The sequence below is a fragment of the Gymnodraco acuticeps genome, unplaced genomic scaffold, assembly GCF_902827175.1.
Source record: "Gymnodraco acuticeps unplaced genomic scaffold, fGymAcu1.1, whole genome shotgun sequence".
Taxonomy (NCBI): Eukaryota; Metazoa; Chordata; class Actinopteri; order Perciformes; family Bathydraconidae; genus Gymnodraco; species Gymnodraco acuticeps.
Window position 1 is genome coordinate 762,480 of NW_022990692.1, and position 18,952 is coordinate 781,431.

General features: G+C 43.0%; 4 protein-coding genes across 4 annotated transcripts in view; 3 read left to right on the top strand and 1 right to left on the bottom strand.

The window, feature by feature from the left end:
* The window catches only part of arhgef11 (Rho guanine nucleotide exchange factor (GEF) 11), a 47,423-nt gene extending 28,819 nt beyond the window's left edge, over positions 1-18,604 (bottom strand). The window contains exon 1 of the mRNA XM_034230423.1: positions 18,229-18,604. The gene's annotated coding sequence lies outside the window, so the exon portion shown is untranslated. The remainder of the gene's footprint in view (positions 1-18,228) is intronic.
* si:dkeyp-67a8.2 (myeloid-associated differentiation marker homolog) lies at positions 53-4,034 on the top strand. Its single transcript, XM_034230426.1, has 2 exons — positions 53-207; positions 2,365-4,034. The coding sequence occupies exon 2, from the start codon at positions 2,482-2,484 to the stop codon at positions 3,328-3,330; it is 849 nt and encodes a 282-aa protein (XP_034086317.1). The 5' UTR covers positions 53-207; positions 2,365-2,481; the 3' UTR covers positions 3,331-4,034.
* LOC117555507 (GTPase IMAP family member 7-like) lies at positions 4,809-12,447 on the top strand. The gene is made up of 3 exons (XM_034230385.1): positions 4,809-4,815; positions 7,255-8,025; positions 12,392-12,447. Exons 1-3 carry the CDS (start codon positions 4,809-4,811, stop codon positions 12,445-12,447), a joined length of 834 nt encoding a protein of 277 aa, XP_034086276.1.
* On the top strand, positions 16,889-18,074 carry LOC117555536 (GTPase IMAP family member 7-like). The gene is made up of 2 exons (XM_034230427.1): positions 16,889-17,188; positions 17,306-18,074. Exons 1-2 carry the CDS (start codon positions 17,182-17,184, stop codon positions 18,049-18,051), a joined length of 753 nt encoding a protein of 250 aa, XP_034086318.1. The 5' UTR covers positions 16,889-17,181; the 3' UTR covers positions 18,052-18,074.
* Positions 18,605-18,952: the final 348 nt, after the last annotated feature.

The following is an 18,952-nucleotide window of genomic DNA, read 5'->3' on the forward strand; positions in this document are numbered from 1 at the left end:
TATATATATTTTACATTACGTAATATGAGAAGATTTGTGATGACCCTGTACAGAGGCTTCAACACTTTACCAAATATGGCCAATGCGGGGCGTGGGATCCATTATGCTGCTGAGACTGGTATGAGTGGAGGAGAGATGCGCGGTGTAACAAGGAACTTTACGCTTTAAAACAATAACCTGAAAGACAACTCCGAGCCAATAAAGTCGGTAAGTTGAATCTTTAGACTTCCTTTCCCTCAGATGTTCGGCAGAGTAGAAGTTTTCAGGGTTTACGATTATTTATAGGAGAAGCGAGCTGATATCAACGGCTGGGTGCGGTATGTCCGCTATTTGGAACGGAAAGCCTCTTTAAGTGCCGGCTATATTAGGCTTTTTTTGTATCACTACAAGTAAACGTATCTCATCTGGTTTTATTATAACGCTGCTATGTCTTACTACAGTCTGGATTCGCTTAAAACATGATTTAAAAAATAAAGAATGTAAAATAGTTGTGGTATGTTACTTTTAAGAAGCTGTGCATGTTCCCAAATCTCAAGCTAACTATAGCCTATAACATTTAAACTCTATACAGTGATACAGGGTAGCATTCAGGAAGGTTTATATAAGATCCAACTCTCAGGCATGCATGGTATGTAGGCCTATGCATACTATCAAACCAACAAATACACACCAAAGTATGGTTTCCTGTCGGCAGGGCATGAGGCCACACAACCACTGTTCTCATTTATCTCAGGTATAAACCACACTCTCAGAAAGGAAACTGGGTGACCAAGTTTGTTTTAACTCACATATTTCACCATAAATCGAAATACAAGGGATTAAAGCTTGTGGTAAAGAAGGTGTAAGGTTGATTTTTTAAAATTATCTATCAAGATGTGGGCTGTATTTTTTTAACTTCTTTATTCCTAAAGTGATTAAAAGCATTTGGATTGTTTTGCTAGTGTGGGTTCCTACAGATGTGCCATTAGCTCAGAGCTGCGTCCTGTGTATGATGACGAGTCATTACATAGAACAGGAAGCGTGGGAATGGAGTTAATGGCTAAAACACAAATTAGGTTTGCAATTTTCAAGTTAGGCAGTAGGAACGAAGCTAATTCCTCTATGAACAATGCACCGGCCTTGGACCTGGTGATTTGCACTCATGGCTTTTCAAGGTTATGTCTAACGGTCTGCATGTGAATCTACATCACCAGGCCGAGATCAGTCTGTTAGATGCAACATTTAAAGTACTGCAACTCAGATTTTGGCAGGGGCCTGGAGTCCCTGCGACAAAAGGCACATTGCCTCACTTCAATATTCTTTGAAAGCAAAAAAAATTGTTACCACGTGTAAGAAAAAACCCAATTCTTCTCCAAAAGTTGAAAGAAAGCTCCCGCCCCTTTTGGAGGTTTCGCCCCCTTTTTCCCATTTTTTCAACATGACATTTTCCCCATGTCACCTTATCTTACCTGGGAACTAGACAGCAGTTTGATCTTTAAACAGCAAGTGGGGCACAGTCGAAAGATAAACATGGGTTTCTTTTATTGATATGAAGCATGTTTCTGTGACAGGAAAATGCAGCCATCATGTCTGTGCATGACTATGGAAAACCTCATGCTGTTGGCTCTACCCTAAAACAACCTGATGCAGATTTATTTGTGCTTTGTATTAATGATATCTATGAAAAAGCAGGTGGCTCCTCATTGGCAACAATAAGATATTCTATCACTTTAAATGTCCTTCAAAGCTACTTCAGTTCATCCCTTTTCAAATGTTATCATTGCAGCTCTCAGGCCTGTTTAACCTTGCCTATCTTGTACACACTGTAATGCTGTCTGAGGGAGAACAAAAAACTTCACTTAAACCACACTTGAGGTCACCAATATCAAACTGTAAGTGCACACTGGAGTTTACTCATTCTTCACATTTAGTCTAAGGGACTTTCCAACTCCTTTGCAGACACACTTCCACTTCCTGTATACTTTATCTGCACAGGTTACAGCTTGAACAGCTCTTGCATTCTTCAGCTTTTACAGGGCTTGAGTTTAAGTTTGCAAAGAGATTCCAGAGACCATTGCAAATCTGTTATACACAAGTTAAAGGAACAAACAAACAACCAAAATAAAAATTGAGTAAGATTGGTGGAGCCGTAGGCTACCTGTTTATTGCACATCTTGGGCAAGATTGAAATATTGTGTATTTTACAGGGTCTGTCCTTTTTTGGTAAATTATAGTATTTTTTACATGATTTCTGATTGTTACAATTTAACTTTTCCCATGTACTCTGCCGTCAAGTCTGAAATAATCAAGCACACAAGGTTTTTAAAATCAAATCAAAATGAGCTTAAACTTAATCAAATCACTCTCTTTTTTGTCTTTCTGCAGAATATGTAACAACATCTACAGAGTGTGACAAGCAGCCAACACAAGAGCTCAAATTCAGTATTAAAGACTCACCTTCAAGAAGCCGCTCTCCATTCCTGACTGACGTGACGTCCCATAATGCCACTGATCGTGCTCCCCACCTCCCAGCGGCTATGGGTGCGCGTAGCCGCCCTGCTGTTCACCTGCGTGGCGTTCAGTGTTGCATCACACGGCGGCAAACTGCACCACGGCGGCATGTCTGACTGGTGCATCTTCTGCTGGGTGTTCAGCTTCGCCTGCACCCTGCTGGTCCTGCTGGTTGAGGTGTTCGGCCTCCAGGCTCGCATCCCGGTGTCCTGGACCAATTTTCCAATCACCGTGGCCTGCTACGCCTCCCTCCTCTGCCTCTCGGCTTCCGTCATCTTCCCGCTTTTTTTCCTCAAGGACCAGCACTTAGATGGCGAGGTTCGCGGCCATCGCATCGCCGCCACCGTCTTCTCCTGCCTGGCGGCGGTGGCCTACATGGGGGAGGTGAGCCTGACTAAAGCGAGGCCGGGAGAGGTGGCGGGGTACATGGCGACCGCTCCCGGCCTGTTGAAGGTGTGCCAGACATTCGTTGCCTGTATCATCTTCATCCTGGTCAGCGACCCCGTTTCGTACAACCACCACGCCGCGCTCAAGTGGTGCATGGCGGTGTACTGCATCTGCTTCATCCTCTCCATGGCCGTGGTGGTGCTGTGTGTAGGCGAGTGCACCGGCTGGCTCCCAATCCCCTTCTCCAAGTTCCTGTCTGCTTACGGGCTCCTGGCGGTTATCATGTACTTGACGGCTACCATCATCTGGCCCGTGTTCCAGTTTGACAAACAGCACCAGCGTGGAGGCCAAACGTCGAAACTCATCGCAGTGGCCGTGCTCACTGCCCTCAACTTCCTGCTTTACCTCGCTGACCTGGCCTACACCGCCAGACTAGTGTTTGTCAGCGCCTGAAAAGAAAAGAGATAAGGAGGGACACATTCGGAGACATAAAGCAGAATTTAATATGCTAAAAGCTTGTGTGGCCTTTTAGAAAAAAAGTATTGCATTTCTGACAAAAAATGCAAAACCTTTCCGTTTGGTGTCTAATGTAAAATGCTGAAATGCAATGTCCCGTTTGTATAAAACTCACCTACATTATGTATATTTACATTTTTGCAGCGCTTTACCTTGAATGTGAATTGACCTCTGCTAAATGTGCAACACAAGTATATAGAGGAAAAGTGAGATCTGACAAAATGTGTGACAAAAAAAAAGTTGTAATGCTGGTAAAATCCAACAACGTCATCACACTGGAACAGCATAAGAGACATTTTTGAGGGAGATACATTTATTATTTGCTTTATTACACAGGCACTTCCTTGCATTACACCCTTACTAAGATTTGTTCACATTCTTCTTATTATCTTTTGTTAATATAAACTTTTTTTCAAGCATCAGCATTGAAACAATTGAAAGAATGTCATTTGAGCAAATTAAGTTTTTAGATGAACAAATATATTGATTATTTTGAAGCATGCTATGAAATGTGATGAGATTGTGGTTACAATATGTGCTGTGGCTTGAACATTGCAGCAATGAAGACTTGATATCCACCGCTTATTTTCTTTATTGATCGTTTGGTTTCCAAAATAAAATAAAATAGTGAAAAATGTCCATCCAATTTCAAATATCTTGTGTCTGAATATGCTAATTAAGCTATGAGTGCTTCCTGGTGTTAAGAAGCAATAATGGTATTATAATTTAGTTTATGTGGACCTTTTACATGGAAACAACCAAAACACAAATGTGGAGTATATTATTGATGGATGAATCATTAAAGTGTCAAATAGGAAAATGGTCATGTTGCGAGAAAAACTGAAATCCTAGGAGGAACAGGAGACTGGGAAATTGGTGTACCTCAGATTACGAATTCACATAGCACAACAATAAACTTTAATGAAGACGTTTTAAAATATGCAAGAGTTGTCTTCACTCATTGCGACAAGCTCAATGAAGGACACACACTTGAGGAGTTTGTACAACAGAATCCTCTTGTAAAGGGTCAGTTGAATAATAAGTACTGGAGGAACAACCAGAAAGACAATAGCTAAGATAATATCACTCTTAAGTTGCTAATAATTGCTGTGTGTGCGTGTGTGTGTGTGTGTGTGTGTGTGTGTGTGTGTGTGTGTGTGTGTGTGTGTGTGTGTGTGTGTGTGTGTGTGTGTGTGTGTGTGTGTGCAACTGTTTTGTCCAATGCTAATTTACAATAGTGTTGCACTATAGTGCTTCCTGAGGAATGTGGTAGAGTTACATTAGGAGCTGTAAAAGTTAAACAAGGTTTTCTGGGTAAAAATCACACACTGGCAATACAGGAAACTTACTCTACACTCCAGCAGTCTCATCCTTCTAACTTATAGTTGCTGCAGAGTTACTTCATTTTTGACAACATGGAGAGTAAGTGAATCAGTTATTTCTGTCGGAATATGAACACGGCACAATAAGTTGCAAGATGTAGAAATGTAAATGATAAATGCTTGGTTTCACATATTTTAACAGTGGGATGTTAAAGTTGTGACGAAAAGGGAGCTGAGCCAGAAGGCAAAGCTCTCGGTCTTCCGGGCCATTTTCGTTCCTACCCTCACCTATGGTCATGAAGGATGGGTCATGACCGAAAGAACGAGATCGCGGATACAAGCGGCCGAGATGGGTTTTCTCCGCAGGGTGGCTGGTGTCTCCCTTAGGGATAAGGTGAGAAGTTCGGTCATCAGGGAGGGACTCGGAGTTGAGCCGCTCCTCCTTCGCGTCGAAAGGAGCCAGTTGAGGTGGTTCGGGCACCTAGTTAGGATGCCACCTGGGCGCCTCCCTAGGGAGGTGTTCCAGGCACGTCCAGCTGGGAAGAGACCAAGGGGTAGACCTAGGACCAGGTGGAGGGATTATATCTCTTCGCTGGCCTGGGAGCGCCTTGGGATCCCCCAGTCAGAGCTGGTTGATGTCGCCAGGGAAAAGAAAGTTTGGGGCTCTCTGCTGGAACTGCTACCCCCGCGACCCGACCACGGATAAGCGGGAGAAGATGGATGGATGGATGGATGTTAAAGTTGTTGTTTTGTTCTTATTGTTTTGGTCTTGTCGGAGACATAACATAGTAAAATGTTCATTAATTTGCTTGTTGGCCTCTTTTTATGTCATTACTCGTTTCTTTGGCTTATTATGCAAATGAACTGCTTTCTGGTCAATGAGGATAAATGCAACAAACCACTAATTTGATAATCGATTAATCTATCGATTAATGAAACGATCAATCGACTATTCAAACTATTACTGTATGCCTTGCACAATTTCTCAAACGCTCTTATTTAGCCATCAACTTTTAGATTTAGCTTGAGGTTGTTTTAGGCATGTGGAAACTAACAATGAAGACAATAAAGATGAATACTTGATTCAAAAATACATATATTATTAAATTAACTTAACAAATTGTGAACAAAATTAACATTGCTTTTTATTTAAATTAAATAAATAATATTTCTCATCAGAAGGAACAACAATGTTTTAACAAATCATATTAAATTATGTGATGACAGAATTGTGAACAGAATATCTGAAACTTTAACAAAATACATAACTCAGTTACCTCTAATCCAGTGGCGGTTCTAGACCAATTTGACTGGGGGGGCCACTGGGGGGCCAGTTATTTTCTGAGGGGGGCACAATAAATGCAGGACGAAAAAGAGAACTAGACTAGTTATAGTACAATTTTTGCACTAACACCATATCATATTTATATAAAAATAAAGGCAATGAATAGTTACATCTCTACTTTACATCTACAATTACACCGATACAATAGTTTAAATCACCTTCAATTATCGTGGTAGTCTCCCGAAACGTAGGTTTCAATCAGTCTTTCTTGGATGCAACAGCCTCTGATGATCCGAGATGAAAAGTGTTTGTTTTTCTCGCGCTTCAGCCGGACAGTGAAAGAGTGCACCGCTCTAATGGGTCCGACTAGAATGACGAATAACGTTAGTTCGCCTATTCCGTCATTCAATAAATCGTGTAATAAATCATACATTTTTCATTTTTTTCACTTTTCATTTTTAGGGGGGCCACAGGGGGGTCAGAGGTCAGTCTTAGGGGGGCACTGGCCCCCCCTGCCCCCCCTAGAACCGCCCCTGCTCTAATCATTAACCCATGTTGTATAATTTTGTTAACTCTGTGTGTTGCTGACGTGGAAAAGTTATTCGTGGACGGGGGGCTACAGAGCTACTAGAAAAGGCAGTCGAACCCGGTGCATTTCTCCGTCTGAATGTGGAGCACTTTTGCTAAATGTTTAGACACATTGCTCGTGTTACCGCCCTTAGATGCTAAACACTATTGGCAATGAGCATTGTCCACCTCAAGACGGGTAACATTTAACCACACCTTGGAGCGCTTCTCTCCGCCATCCCCACCGTGTGTTGCTGCATGTAGCAGCCGCGTGTGTGTAAACTGCCCCGCCCCCTCGCACACAGACGGGGGAGAGAGATCTCGTCTGGATTGGAAAGATAGAAAATACACCGAACATAGACGCATTTTTTTGTCTTTTTGCATATTAGAAACGAGATCTAACAATAAGACACTAAGACTGCGATATCATGTTTTTGTAGCAATAATACATATGACATATATTTTTAAATGTCTCCAGTACCGGTAAAAAGACCGATAACGTTGGACCTTAACGGCGCGTAAAACACACGTGATGACGTCACCAACGAATCGACGACTGAATTAGTTGGCAACTAATTTGGTCATCGATTTGAATCGATTAAGTCGATTAGTTGTTGCACCCCTAATTCACAGTAAATTATAATTTAGTTTATGTCTATAAAAAACAACCAAAGGTCCAATGTGCAGTGTTTTTGATTTGTAATTATTCTCTTTCAGTGTCAAATTGGAGAATTGTCATCTTGGGAAAAACTGGAGTAGGGAAAAGCAGCCTTGCTAACACCATATTTGGAGAGAAACTGTACACAACCTCCCCCACGCTCACTTCTGAAACAAGAAAGTGTCAAGCAGAAACCAAATCTGTCAATGGAAGAAGCATCACTCTGATCGACACTCCTGGTTTCTTCGATACAGAGACATCCGAGGAGAAGGAGCTGAAGTCTGAGATATTGAGGTGTACCGGCTCAGAGTACGCGACTGGGCCTCATGCATTTCTCATTGTGCTTAAAGTGGAGAAATTCACAGAGCAAGAACAGGCTGTCATCATGAAAATAAGTCAATACTTTTCTGAAGAAGTCTTCAGATACGCAACAGTTCTCTTCACTCATGGTGACCAGCTCGATGAAGGACAGACGATTAAGGATTTGGTGCACCAGAATCAGCTTGGTGGGGATCTCGTGGATAAGTGTGGAGGTCGCTGCCATATCATAGATAATAAATACTGGAACAACAACCAGCAGGAAGAATACAGGAGCAACCAGTTCCAGTTGACAGAGCTACTCAAGACAATAGATAGGATGATAAAGAAAAACAAAGGAAGCTGCTACACCAATATGAAGCCACAAGCAGAAGAGGAAGAAATACAAAATGAGGAAAAGCACAGTACACAATCACCAGAGACAGAAGTGAGGGAGAAAGCAAAAGGCAGCAATTTGAACAAGCTTTTGACCAAACTGGCAGGTAGCAGTGGGGGTTGGAGTAGTAGGCATAGTTTTGAGGAAAGGACAAGATATAGCCAGGTTTGCAGCAGGAACAGCTGTAGCTACATCAAGCACACTTACAGGGGCAACTGCTTTTGTGGGAGCTGGGATGGGGGGTGTAGCAGGACTTGGTGCAGCTAAGGGGGCAGAAACTCCACAGGAAGCAGTAGAGAGGGCAGTAGAGGCTGTTACAGAGGTAGCACTCTCTGTCTTAGATAAAGCACAAGGTGTTTTAAAACAGAGGCCAAACGTAACATAATCTTCTGAATAAAGGAAAGAGAATGTATGAACAAAGATCCTTCTGCAGACTTCAGGATAATCTTCCTATTTATACGTAAAAAGGTCTACTTCTTGTCTGAGCTTCAAACCTAGGTCACTCGTTTCTGTTTCAAATACATTTTCCACACTTAAAGGTGGGGTAGGTAAGTTTGAGAAACCGGCTCGAGATACACTTTTTGTTATATTGCATGGAATGCTTTTAACATCCCGATAGCAATGAATATCTTAAGTGCTTTGACAAAAAATCCATTAAAAAAATGCATCTGTGGAAGCCGTAGTACCAGACCCGGCGTCATGGGCGGGCCCCATGGGGCCGGGCCCGCCCATCCAGGATTTGGGCTCGCTGTTTTAATCAGGGCTGAATACAACATTTTAACTCTTTCATTATTATGTTCAGTGGCGGCGCTACAGCCATACCAAGAAATGGCTTAGCCCCACCATGAAAAAAGATTTTAAAGTAAGCAAAATAAAGTCCGCCAACTCGCGCGGAGTAAATTGCACAGACAGCAGTAAATACCGAAGACTATAAACGGTTTGAAATTGTTTGTCACGTAGTGATCATCTTCTCGATAGAACATCTTTGATAATGTCTTCTGGCCAATCAGAATCACCATAACGGCGTGGTGTTGTTGCAGGAAGTCCCGACGGAGAATACTTTTGCTGTAGTACATCTCTATATACATCGATACAACATTACGTGTTGATAGAAATCAACACATAATGAAATGAGACTCCACGGTTTGATGATTCATAGGTGTGTGGGCTGTCTTTCATTTTGACACACAGAACACTGGGGGCTATCCACCCTTATCCACAATGTAAAGTAATTCACAGCCTCTTCCCTCTTCTCTCTGTGAGGAGCAGCAGGTTCAGCTTTCAGAACAAAGTAACACAAAACTAAAATGGCATTCATTTTTTTTTTAAATATGTCGCGTAGTAATAGATTTATTTATTTTTATTCTCAAGAGAGTACCAGAATGTGTATTTTATGTTAGTATTTCAAAAAATCTCCTGGGGAGAATCCCCCCAGACCCCCCTGCAGGGGTTGGGTTTTCAGCAGGTCAACTCTTTCACCTCTGGGGAAATTGCAGAATTGGCTCCAGGTCGCCCTTTTTATTTATTACAAGACAAATGTGCCTTTTTATTTCATACAGTTCAATTTGGATTGAGACCTCACGCGTGGCGTTTCACTGTCAAGGGGAGCGTGTATGTAATTACATTGCAAATACTGACTTGAGCCCCACCACTGTATGGGTTAGCCCTACCATAGATTACCCAACAAAAACACTCTGGAGCCGCCACTGATTATTTTTATTGTTGTTATATTTGTAGGGCTTTGTCCTAATATTTATTTTTGTTTTAAACTCTGTTGAAAGATTAGTTTAATATCATTTTTTTTATTTTGCTATGAAATTCTGAATGAAATTCTGAATGAAAGGCTGCGCGCGCGACTGGTTTTTTGCTGGGTTGATTCGTGTGGGGTCTTGAGTGAGATGCGGCACAGCAGCCTGTCACTTCACTCTTGCTAGGTTAGTTTGGCTATTATCATTTATATGTATCTGCAACAATGGATATCAGAAAGTGGTTCATGAAAGGAATATGGCAACTCAGCGCCAGATGCAGGCACATTAGAAGACATCAGCTACGTTACCAACGAGTTAGCAAGCCAGCCAGGGACAAGGGAGGCTGGCAATCAATTATATTTTGAAGAGAAATTGACTCTCAAGCCGGCTCTCTCACAAACTCCTGCTCTGTGCGCAAGCAGACCGCTGCACATGCTCTCTGCCTCGCTCAATATCTCTCTCTCTCCCTTTCTCTCCATCGCTCAACCTTACTCCACCTCTCCACCCTGTGTGCTGCCCAAGTTGGCACAGCGTTACAAATGTGCCACAAAAACAACCAATGGATGTAGCTAGGGGTGCACCGAATGGGAAATTCTTGGCCGAAACCGATACCGAAAATAGGAAACAGTTGGCCGAAAACCGAATGCCGAAAGGCCGAAAATGATTAATAGAAATATATATATATAATGTATACATTTTTTACCAATGTTGTTCTGATTATGGAAATAGACATGATTATGGCAAAACTTAACTTAAATAATAATCACTATTATGGGTCCATAAAACATTTATTCAGCACTTTTGAATGCATACAGTACATTAATATATGTCATGTATTATTGCTAAAAAACATTATATCGCAGTCTTAGTGTCGCCAACTCGTTTCTAATATGCAAAGACAACAAATGCGTCTATGATGTATTTTCGATCAGACGAGATCTCTCTCCCCCGTCTGTGTGCGAGGGGGCGGGGCAGTTTACACACACGCAGCTGCTACATGCAGCAGAGCACACTGCGGAGATGGCGGAGAGAACGCGCTCCGAGGTGTGGTTCAACTTTACCCGTCTCGATGTGGAGAATACTTGTTACCATAAGTGCAATAAGAGTTTAGCATGTAAGCACGAGCAATTTGTCTAAACATTTAGCAAAAGTGCACCGCATGCAGACGGAGGAATGTACCGGGTTCGACCGTCTTTCTAGCAGCTCTGTAGCTCCATCACGAGTAACGTTTCCACGTCAGGTGTTATGTATGCTAGCAGCAACACACGGAGTTAACTACAGTATACAAACATGGGTTAATGATTAGAGGTAACTGAGTTATTTAGTTTGTTAAAATTTCAGCTATTCTGTTTACAGTCTGTCATCAGATTATTTAATACGATTTGTTAAAGGCTCAGGGCAATCTCGATGACAAAGGTCAATGTCCCCCCCCCCCCCCCTGTGAGCCAGCCGCGAGCATGGTCGCCGCGTCTTTATTACGTCATCACAACAACACGTTAGGTTACCAACGTAAGCCTGTTCTGACATTCGGTGATATTTTTTCGGCCGAAAGCCGAAAGGGCCTTTTTAACCATTTTCGGCCGATAATTTTCGGTGGCCGAATATTCGGTGCATCCCTAGATGTAGCCTATAATAAGACTGTCAACAGCCTTGGCAACCTAAACCCCCCCCCTTGACAAATCTCGAGATTTCCCGGGAAACGTACGTTTCGGGGTGGGCCCGCCCTGGTAAATCAAATGCCCGCCCAGAGACGTATGTCTGCCGCCGGGTCTGCGTAGTACTGTAAAAAGCACGACCAATCATTTTAGCCGGCCCGGCTAAAATAACTGGATGGCCTACCTGCCTGTCAGCCTTCCATCTGTGCACAAACTTATCTCGTGCCCTCATTGGTCATGTGCGCGTTCGTGTGTGTTGGAGGAGGGGCTCTGTAAGGAAGTGGCAGATTTGTATTCCGTGTGCTTTCTATTTGAAAGTCATCACATAACGGCATTGTAATACGGCTGCATTAAATATTACATATCTGCCGTAATTCTCTATTTATAGAGGCCTGATGAGAAGACTTCTAGACAAACAGGAGAACTGACGCCAAAACTGAGGGGCAATAAGAAAATCTGCGTAATCGAGTGTGACTATTAAAAAATAAATCATTATTATATTAATATTGACAATAACAACCGACCGTCGGGGTAGCATTTGCTTGGCATTTCCGGTTATTTCTCCACTGATTAACATGGGTTAACAATACCGTGTAACTGTCACGTTTGAAGGGACGAAATCGTGACATCTTCACGTCTCCCAGCAAGGTAAATCGTCACATGTTCACGTCTTGCTGTGATACCGGGTTGGACGTAACATGGGGGAGAGCGGCCGGTCTAACGTATGAATACACATGGATCACAATGCTAGTTTTTGACACAGAAGAGGTTGATAATATATATATTCTAGGGCTGTCAATCGATTACAATTTTTAATCAGATTAATCACAGCTTAAAAATGAATTAATCATGATTAATCACCATTCGAACTATGTCTAAAATATGCCATTTCTTTATGTATATTGTTGTGGGAATGGAAAGATAAATAAAAGAAGGCGGATATATCCATTTAACACAGTATGTATGTTTATTATAAAAAAATTCTGTGTGTCAAAATGAAAGACAGCCCACACAATCAATCATCAAACTGTAGGGTCTTATTTCATTACGTGTTGATTTCTATCAACAGGGGGGGGACTAGTGGAGTACTTCAGGAAAGTCGACGGGGGGCGCCTAGTGGAGTAGACTTTTGCCCCTTTCACACCAGCGCTTTTTCAGCTCCGACTCGGAGCTGGAGCCTGAAAAGCGCCGGGTTTTCCTGTTCACACCGCAGCGGCGCTGGCTCTTAGCTCCGGAATCGGGTTCACTTCCAGCTCCAAAAAATTGTCGGTCTAGAGGCAAGAGCTTCGGAGCTAAGAGGTGGCGTCGCTTACGTCTCTCTTACGTCGAGACGTGCAGGAAACTAAACCCTCCTCCCCTGAACATGGGTCGACTGTCATGCCTGCCTACAAGCAGTAGTGCTTATAAACATACTTTATAAAGTCAGGCAATACTAACCAGGCTTCGTGTGATTGTTTATTTGTACCTTACTTTGACCATCCGTTCATGATTGATCATTGTGGAGAGAGGCAGACGTGTTGTTTTGTATTATAGCAGCTATCGGATGGAATCAATACATGGGCTGCACAGGTTGTCGTGTCCGACTATCACAAGTAGAATCATAATAAAAATACGCCGGTAAAATGTGCCTGGAGAAAACGGTTTATGCCACAATAGGATAGCAATAGCAAGTAGTCAGTTTAGCTTCGGTTGCTATGCTAACATCACCCATTTTATAGCATACCAGAGAAACTTTCATAACAGCGTTGTGATACCAAACAGCGTCAATTCAGACTGACACACATTCACTTAGGCTAAGGGGAACTGGGGATATGTATCAGCTGCTTGTGTGAGTCGGACAGTGAATACTTTAGAGCGGCCGCAGCAGTGTGAGCTAACCGGGAGCTAACGGAGGAGAATAAACTCCCGTGGAAGAGCAGCCAACACTGCAGCGGTCGGTAAATGCTGCAGAAACACATTAATAAACAATGAACCACGGCACTCTGGAGCAAAGTATAAGGTTGGAGAAGTCGTTATTCAATTTAATCTGGCTTCGTGTGATTAAAAGCAACACGATCATCGACCCGACGCAGTTCCCCGTTGTTGTTGTTGTTGTTGTTGTGAGCGCCGTAATGCCGTTGGGGAGCAAATCAGCGATGTAAACGATGACGTCATGACGCAGCAGCGGCAGCACCAGTCGGGTGCTGGGCGGTGTCGTGAACAGAGCGGGAGCAGAAAAGGGAAAACCGGAGCTGAACCAGAAAAGCTCTAGCTCGGAGCTAGAAAGGGAAAAGCGCTGGTGTGAAAGCCGCATGAGTGGACCACAGAGTGTGAATGTTTGTATCAGCTGTTTTAGCGCAGTTCTCAAGTGAAGGGGGGGGGGGGGGGGGGGTGCGGGGGGCGTCTCCCTCCCGCAGCCGGTTGGCATAGTTTTTGGCACCAGTTTCCGTTGTACAGAACAGATCAACGTTAACAGGCAGCCCTGTCTGTGCACACGGAGGACCGACTCTGTCGTACGGTTATCTAACCGCCTTCTGGGAAAGCTTCACAAGTACGTCGGTACGCAAATGCGCTTGTGACACAAGTGACGGTACGCATTTCAGATTACGCACATAACCTGCGTACCAGTTATGTGCACCCCTGTACTACAGCAAAAGTATTCTCCGTCGGGACTTCCTGCAACAACACCACGCTGTTATCTTGATTCTGATTGGCCAGAAGACATTATCAAAGATGTTCTATTGAGAAGACGATCACTACGTGACAAAAGTTTTCAAAACCGTTTCTGGTCTAAACGTGGCTACTAAGCCATTTCTTGGTATGGGTGTAGCCTACCCCAGCCATACCCTGGCGCCGCCACTAGTGGGATGTATGGGGCGGGCCATTCTGCACATGCGTTAAATGCGTTACATATTTTTTTATCGTTAACGCGATAATTTTGACAGCATTAATATATTCAAATGCATATGATTATAATTATGAGCCTGCTAGGTGTCCAAGAGACCAGGAGCAGCCAAGGATTAGAAGAAATAACGGCCATCGGCGAGAAATGGAGCTTTGGTGTGAGGAGAATCAGTGGAGAACAGGGCAGCTGTCTTGGTGAGTGACCGGCGTTAGCTACAGACAGCTGTTAGCTAACGTGAGTCACATCACAACATTGTAAAGTTAGCTATCATATATCAGGCTATAACTAAAGTAGTATTGATAATATAGTAACGTTACTGCCAGGCAGGGGCGGACTGGGACTAAAATTCAGCCCTGGAAACTGACCCAGTCCGGCCACATGAAATATCAAATGTTAGAAATTCGCTGTTTATTATTTAAAGTTTTACGTCCGATTCACTCCTTTTTTCCTCTCTGTACACAGCTCCAGTTTGATCATTGGCCCGTCATCAGATTACATTTTTAGTTGCTGCTGTAGCAGAAGTTTAGTACAATTATTTTTTGATGAAATTCTCCACCCTCCATAATTGCAATTGCTTCAGTTGCTTACTACTTTTTAAGGGTGGTGATGACAGTTACAGTACGAACTGAAGTTGATCCGATTTGATTGGATTGTGAGGCATGAGTGAGCCTCATCTGATTGGTCAATCCCTCAATTTCTTTTCAACAAGGGAAGCCAATTTTGGCTAGCCTCCTCTCGCAACAGAGTGCAATCTACTGTTTCACCATAACATCTAGAGGGGCGCTGTTTCACTCTTTGTAAAATACTCAATGAGAATGGGGGAGAGATGGGCCGGCAGAATAATTACCGAAACTAAACGAAGTGTTTTTATTTATTTATTAAAATTATAACTACAATCCAAAAAAACAGGGGAAGCCTGGCATCCCTTGGCCTCCAGGAGAAAACGACACTGAGTTCAAGCGATAATTCTCACCCACCTCTTGCTCTTGCTCTGCACTTGTATGTGCCAGTTGAGATGGTTCTTCCACCAGCTCAACTCTGTCCCTCATCATGAACGCAGGAGGCTGGCTGTATATCTGAACTCGTGCCCACATCATTCTCTTCATCATCTTGCTCTTGTTCTAAGCTGCTGATGATAGTGCTTGTAGCAGCGCTGCTGCCAAAAAGGTCTGTCAATTTGCGACATTGATATGCTTCACCTGCGAGTGACTTCACCTTTTTCTCTCTTGCCTTCTCGGCCCACCTTTTTCTTTTTGTTTTCTTTGATTTGTATCCATGTTTTTTCATTCTCCCTGTCTGCCGCGGCGTCTAATCCCTTCTCTTCGTGTGGCCGGTCTTTTTTCTTCTTCGTGTGTGATTATTTGACAGATAAGAACCACACAACTGCATTAGCGCCCTCTGTCGGCCGTCAGTGCAATTTAAATGATGACGTTAAACTATTTTTTTTTTTTAAAGGGCCGGCCGTCAACGGACCTTGACGGCCGGCCGTTCTGTGGTTCTCCAGATTCTACAGATGGCCAGTCCGCCCCTGCTGCCAGGACTGTTGATACTGATCCATAACAGAAACTAATGCGCAAGTATCAGCCGTATCTCGCGTTACCTAATACAACTCCACACTACGTCTTACGGGGGGGGGGGAGAGAGAGAGATGTAATATGGTTTCCTGATAAACGTTTTGTTTGATAGGCTTCAGCTGTGGAGAGTATATGTGCTGCAGGGGGGTGGATGCACCTCGCACAACGCACCCAGGAACGAACGCTAGCTCCGGTCCTTTTCCTGTTAGGGAAACTGTGGACTCGATGCCCTGACAGGCTTGAGTTTGTGCAACCTGCACAAACTCGAGCTCACCATGATTAAAAATGGTGAAATGCAATGTAAAATTACCGAAAAAATACCAGCTCAATAAATCACAACTGCTCAAACCAACTACAAACTACTACCACGGATTGGGCAGAGAAGGAGTCCGAGAAAGTTGCTGCCCCATGTGACTGTCGTAAAAAAATATGTTTTTAGTAGCAGAGCTCAAAACGGCTCCTTTCCCTCTGAATTCCTGCCATTATGTCTTGTAAAACATATCAAATCCTGCATTAACTTTTTTAATTGTAATTTTCAGGCAAGGTTAAGCATAAATGTAGTAAAAAAAAAACCCTGCAAGTTGCTCTTTAAGGCTAATAAAAATGACGTGCTTGCTACTAGCTAGGTAGCTAACTTGATCCAGCCACTCCTGGTCCTTTCATCAGACGGGAAGCGAAATAACGAGCAAGACCCATTGCTGGTATGATAACAACCTGGTACTAAGCACACAGGCATCTTGTTAAAGTTATCTTATCTTAGTTATCTCTTAGTGGAGGAAAACAATTGTGACATCAGTTATGACATCACTTACGCGACTCTGGGATTTGTAGTCTTTCTAGTTGTGTATTTTTCATAGTCTTATATTTCAACAGTTTTACGACAAACTGACTTTTTTGACATGGAAATAATATTTTACATTGACAAACATCATATGTGTAATTTGTGGCACAATTCAAACGGGATCGAAAGATAAGTTTTCTCTCTTCATTGACTTCAATACATAATTTAGATGTAGATGGGCGTGACTTCGCCACTCTATTCAATATTTGCCGCCAAATAATTTGCAAAACATTATGATTTGTGTGGAAACATTTTCATTAAGATTTATTTTTATTTGAACCTCTTTTCCTTTCTCTTTCTCGATCGTCCTTAGCAACGGTCATTACAGTCCTTGACAGCGGTCTGTTCTACTGGATTTACAACGTATCACATGTTCTGAATTGACAAATCAGAACTTTATTTAGCCTCCATATTGTTTATGGTTGAATGTGGTCCGCATACTTTTTTTGTATTCATAAGTGGGCCCTGAAGCACACATGAAGCCTTGCCCAGATTTGGGTTAACTCATAGCAACAAGCTGCAACTAGCAGTCGCTCCACTTTTGATTTGCTTTTGACAACATGGACGGTAAGTTAAATTATTTTAGGTTTTACGAATTTTTTTACGATTTAGCTCATTTGTTTCTAACAAAACCAACCAAAAGACAAGTATAGAGTATTATTAATGGAAATTATTCTCTTTCAGAGTCAGACAGAAGAATTGTTATCTTGGGGAAAACTGGAGTTGGGAAAAGCAGCGTGGCTAACACCATATTTGGAGAAGAAGTATTCAACATTAATGATACAGCCAACTCTGAAACAAGTAAATGTCAAGCAGAAACCAGATCTGTCAATGGAAGAAGCATCACTCTGATCGACACTCCTGGTTTCTTCGACACAAATACACCAGCGGAGGGGTTGAAGTCTGAGATAATAAGGTGTATCATAGAGTGCGCTCCTGGGCCCCATGCTTTTCTCATCCTTCTTAAAGTGGAGAAATTCACAGAGCAAGAAATGGCTGTTATCAGCACAATAGACGAATACTTTTCTGAAGAAGTCTTTAAATATGCAACAGTTCTCTTCACTCATGGTGACGACCTCAAAAAAGGACAGACAGTTGAGGAGTATTTCCACCAGAACCAGCATGCGAGTGATCTGTTGAAGAAGTGCGGAGGCCGCTGCCATGTCATCGATAATAAATACTGGGAGAACAACCAGCAGGATGAATACAGGAGCAACCAGTTCCAGGTGGAGGAGCTACTCAAGACAATAGATGAGATGGTAAAGGCAAACGAAGGAAGATGCTACACCAATGAGATGCTACAAGCAGTGGAGGAAGAAATACAACAAGAGGAGGAGGTGCTCATTAAACAGTCATCAGGAACCTTGTGTGACGACCCCTCCACACCACGTGGGGTGCTGTTTCTGTGTGTGCTTTGTGGGTGTGCTTAGGTTCACAGGTTCAGGTGCTGATGAGCTACACCTGGAAAGGAAAGGATATAGGAGGAGCCCAGCCGGTTACGTCTGGCGGACTCCTCTGGGCACTCTCTCCGTGCCAGCCTCGGGGACCTGTGGCTGGTTCTGTCATTACATTGTTTATAAGAGAATAAACAATTGCTATTTTCTTACCCTTCGTCTCGCCTCCCTGCTTTCTGTTACAGCCCGGCTCCTGGGCTGCAACAACTACTTTTTGATTAATCCTCTGTCAATGTCCCCTCCTGAGTACAAGAATGTATGTTTCTCTGCTATTTTGAATCAGCGTTAAAACACCTTTCTTCATGAGACTTATATTGTTGGACAGAGTATTTTAAGAGAATATGACATGATATCAGCAATACTTCCAGTCAGTACTCCGGCAGGAGCATTTGTACACCTTGGAAAGTCTTTAGAGACTGCCTTCAGCAAAGTGACAAACCCTTGTGACTCTTGTTGGCCTCTTATGACAATGCTGTCTTTTAAATAGGACTATTTCTCTACTCCAGCCTTCCATCTGTGCAGAAACTTATCTCGTGGTCATGTGCGCATTCGTGTGTGTTGGAGGAGGGGCTCTGTAAGGAAGTGGCAGATTTTTTCCGGCTGTCTATTTTCAACTCTAGCGCACTCGAGCTGGTTTCTCCAAAATTACCTACCCCACCTTTAATAACATCAATTTTCTGGGCTCAATATGTGTCTTGGCCGTTTTCGTTGTGGTCGCTAAATTCCCCTTGTTTATAATAATCACCGGTCCTTCAGCAGGATACTGTAGTGATTCAAAGTGTGATTTTAGCAAACGAGTGCTTTTGTTTTGAAATCACTTCCGTGAGTTTAGCCCCGCCTCTCGCTCCAAGGACCATTTGACCATTTAGTAAGGTAA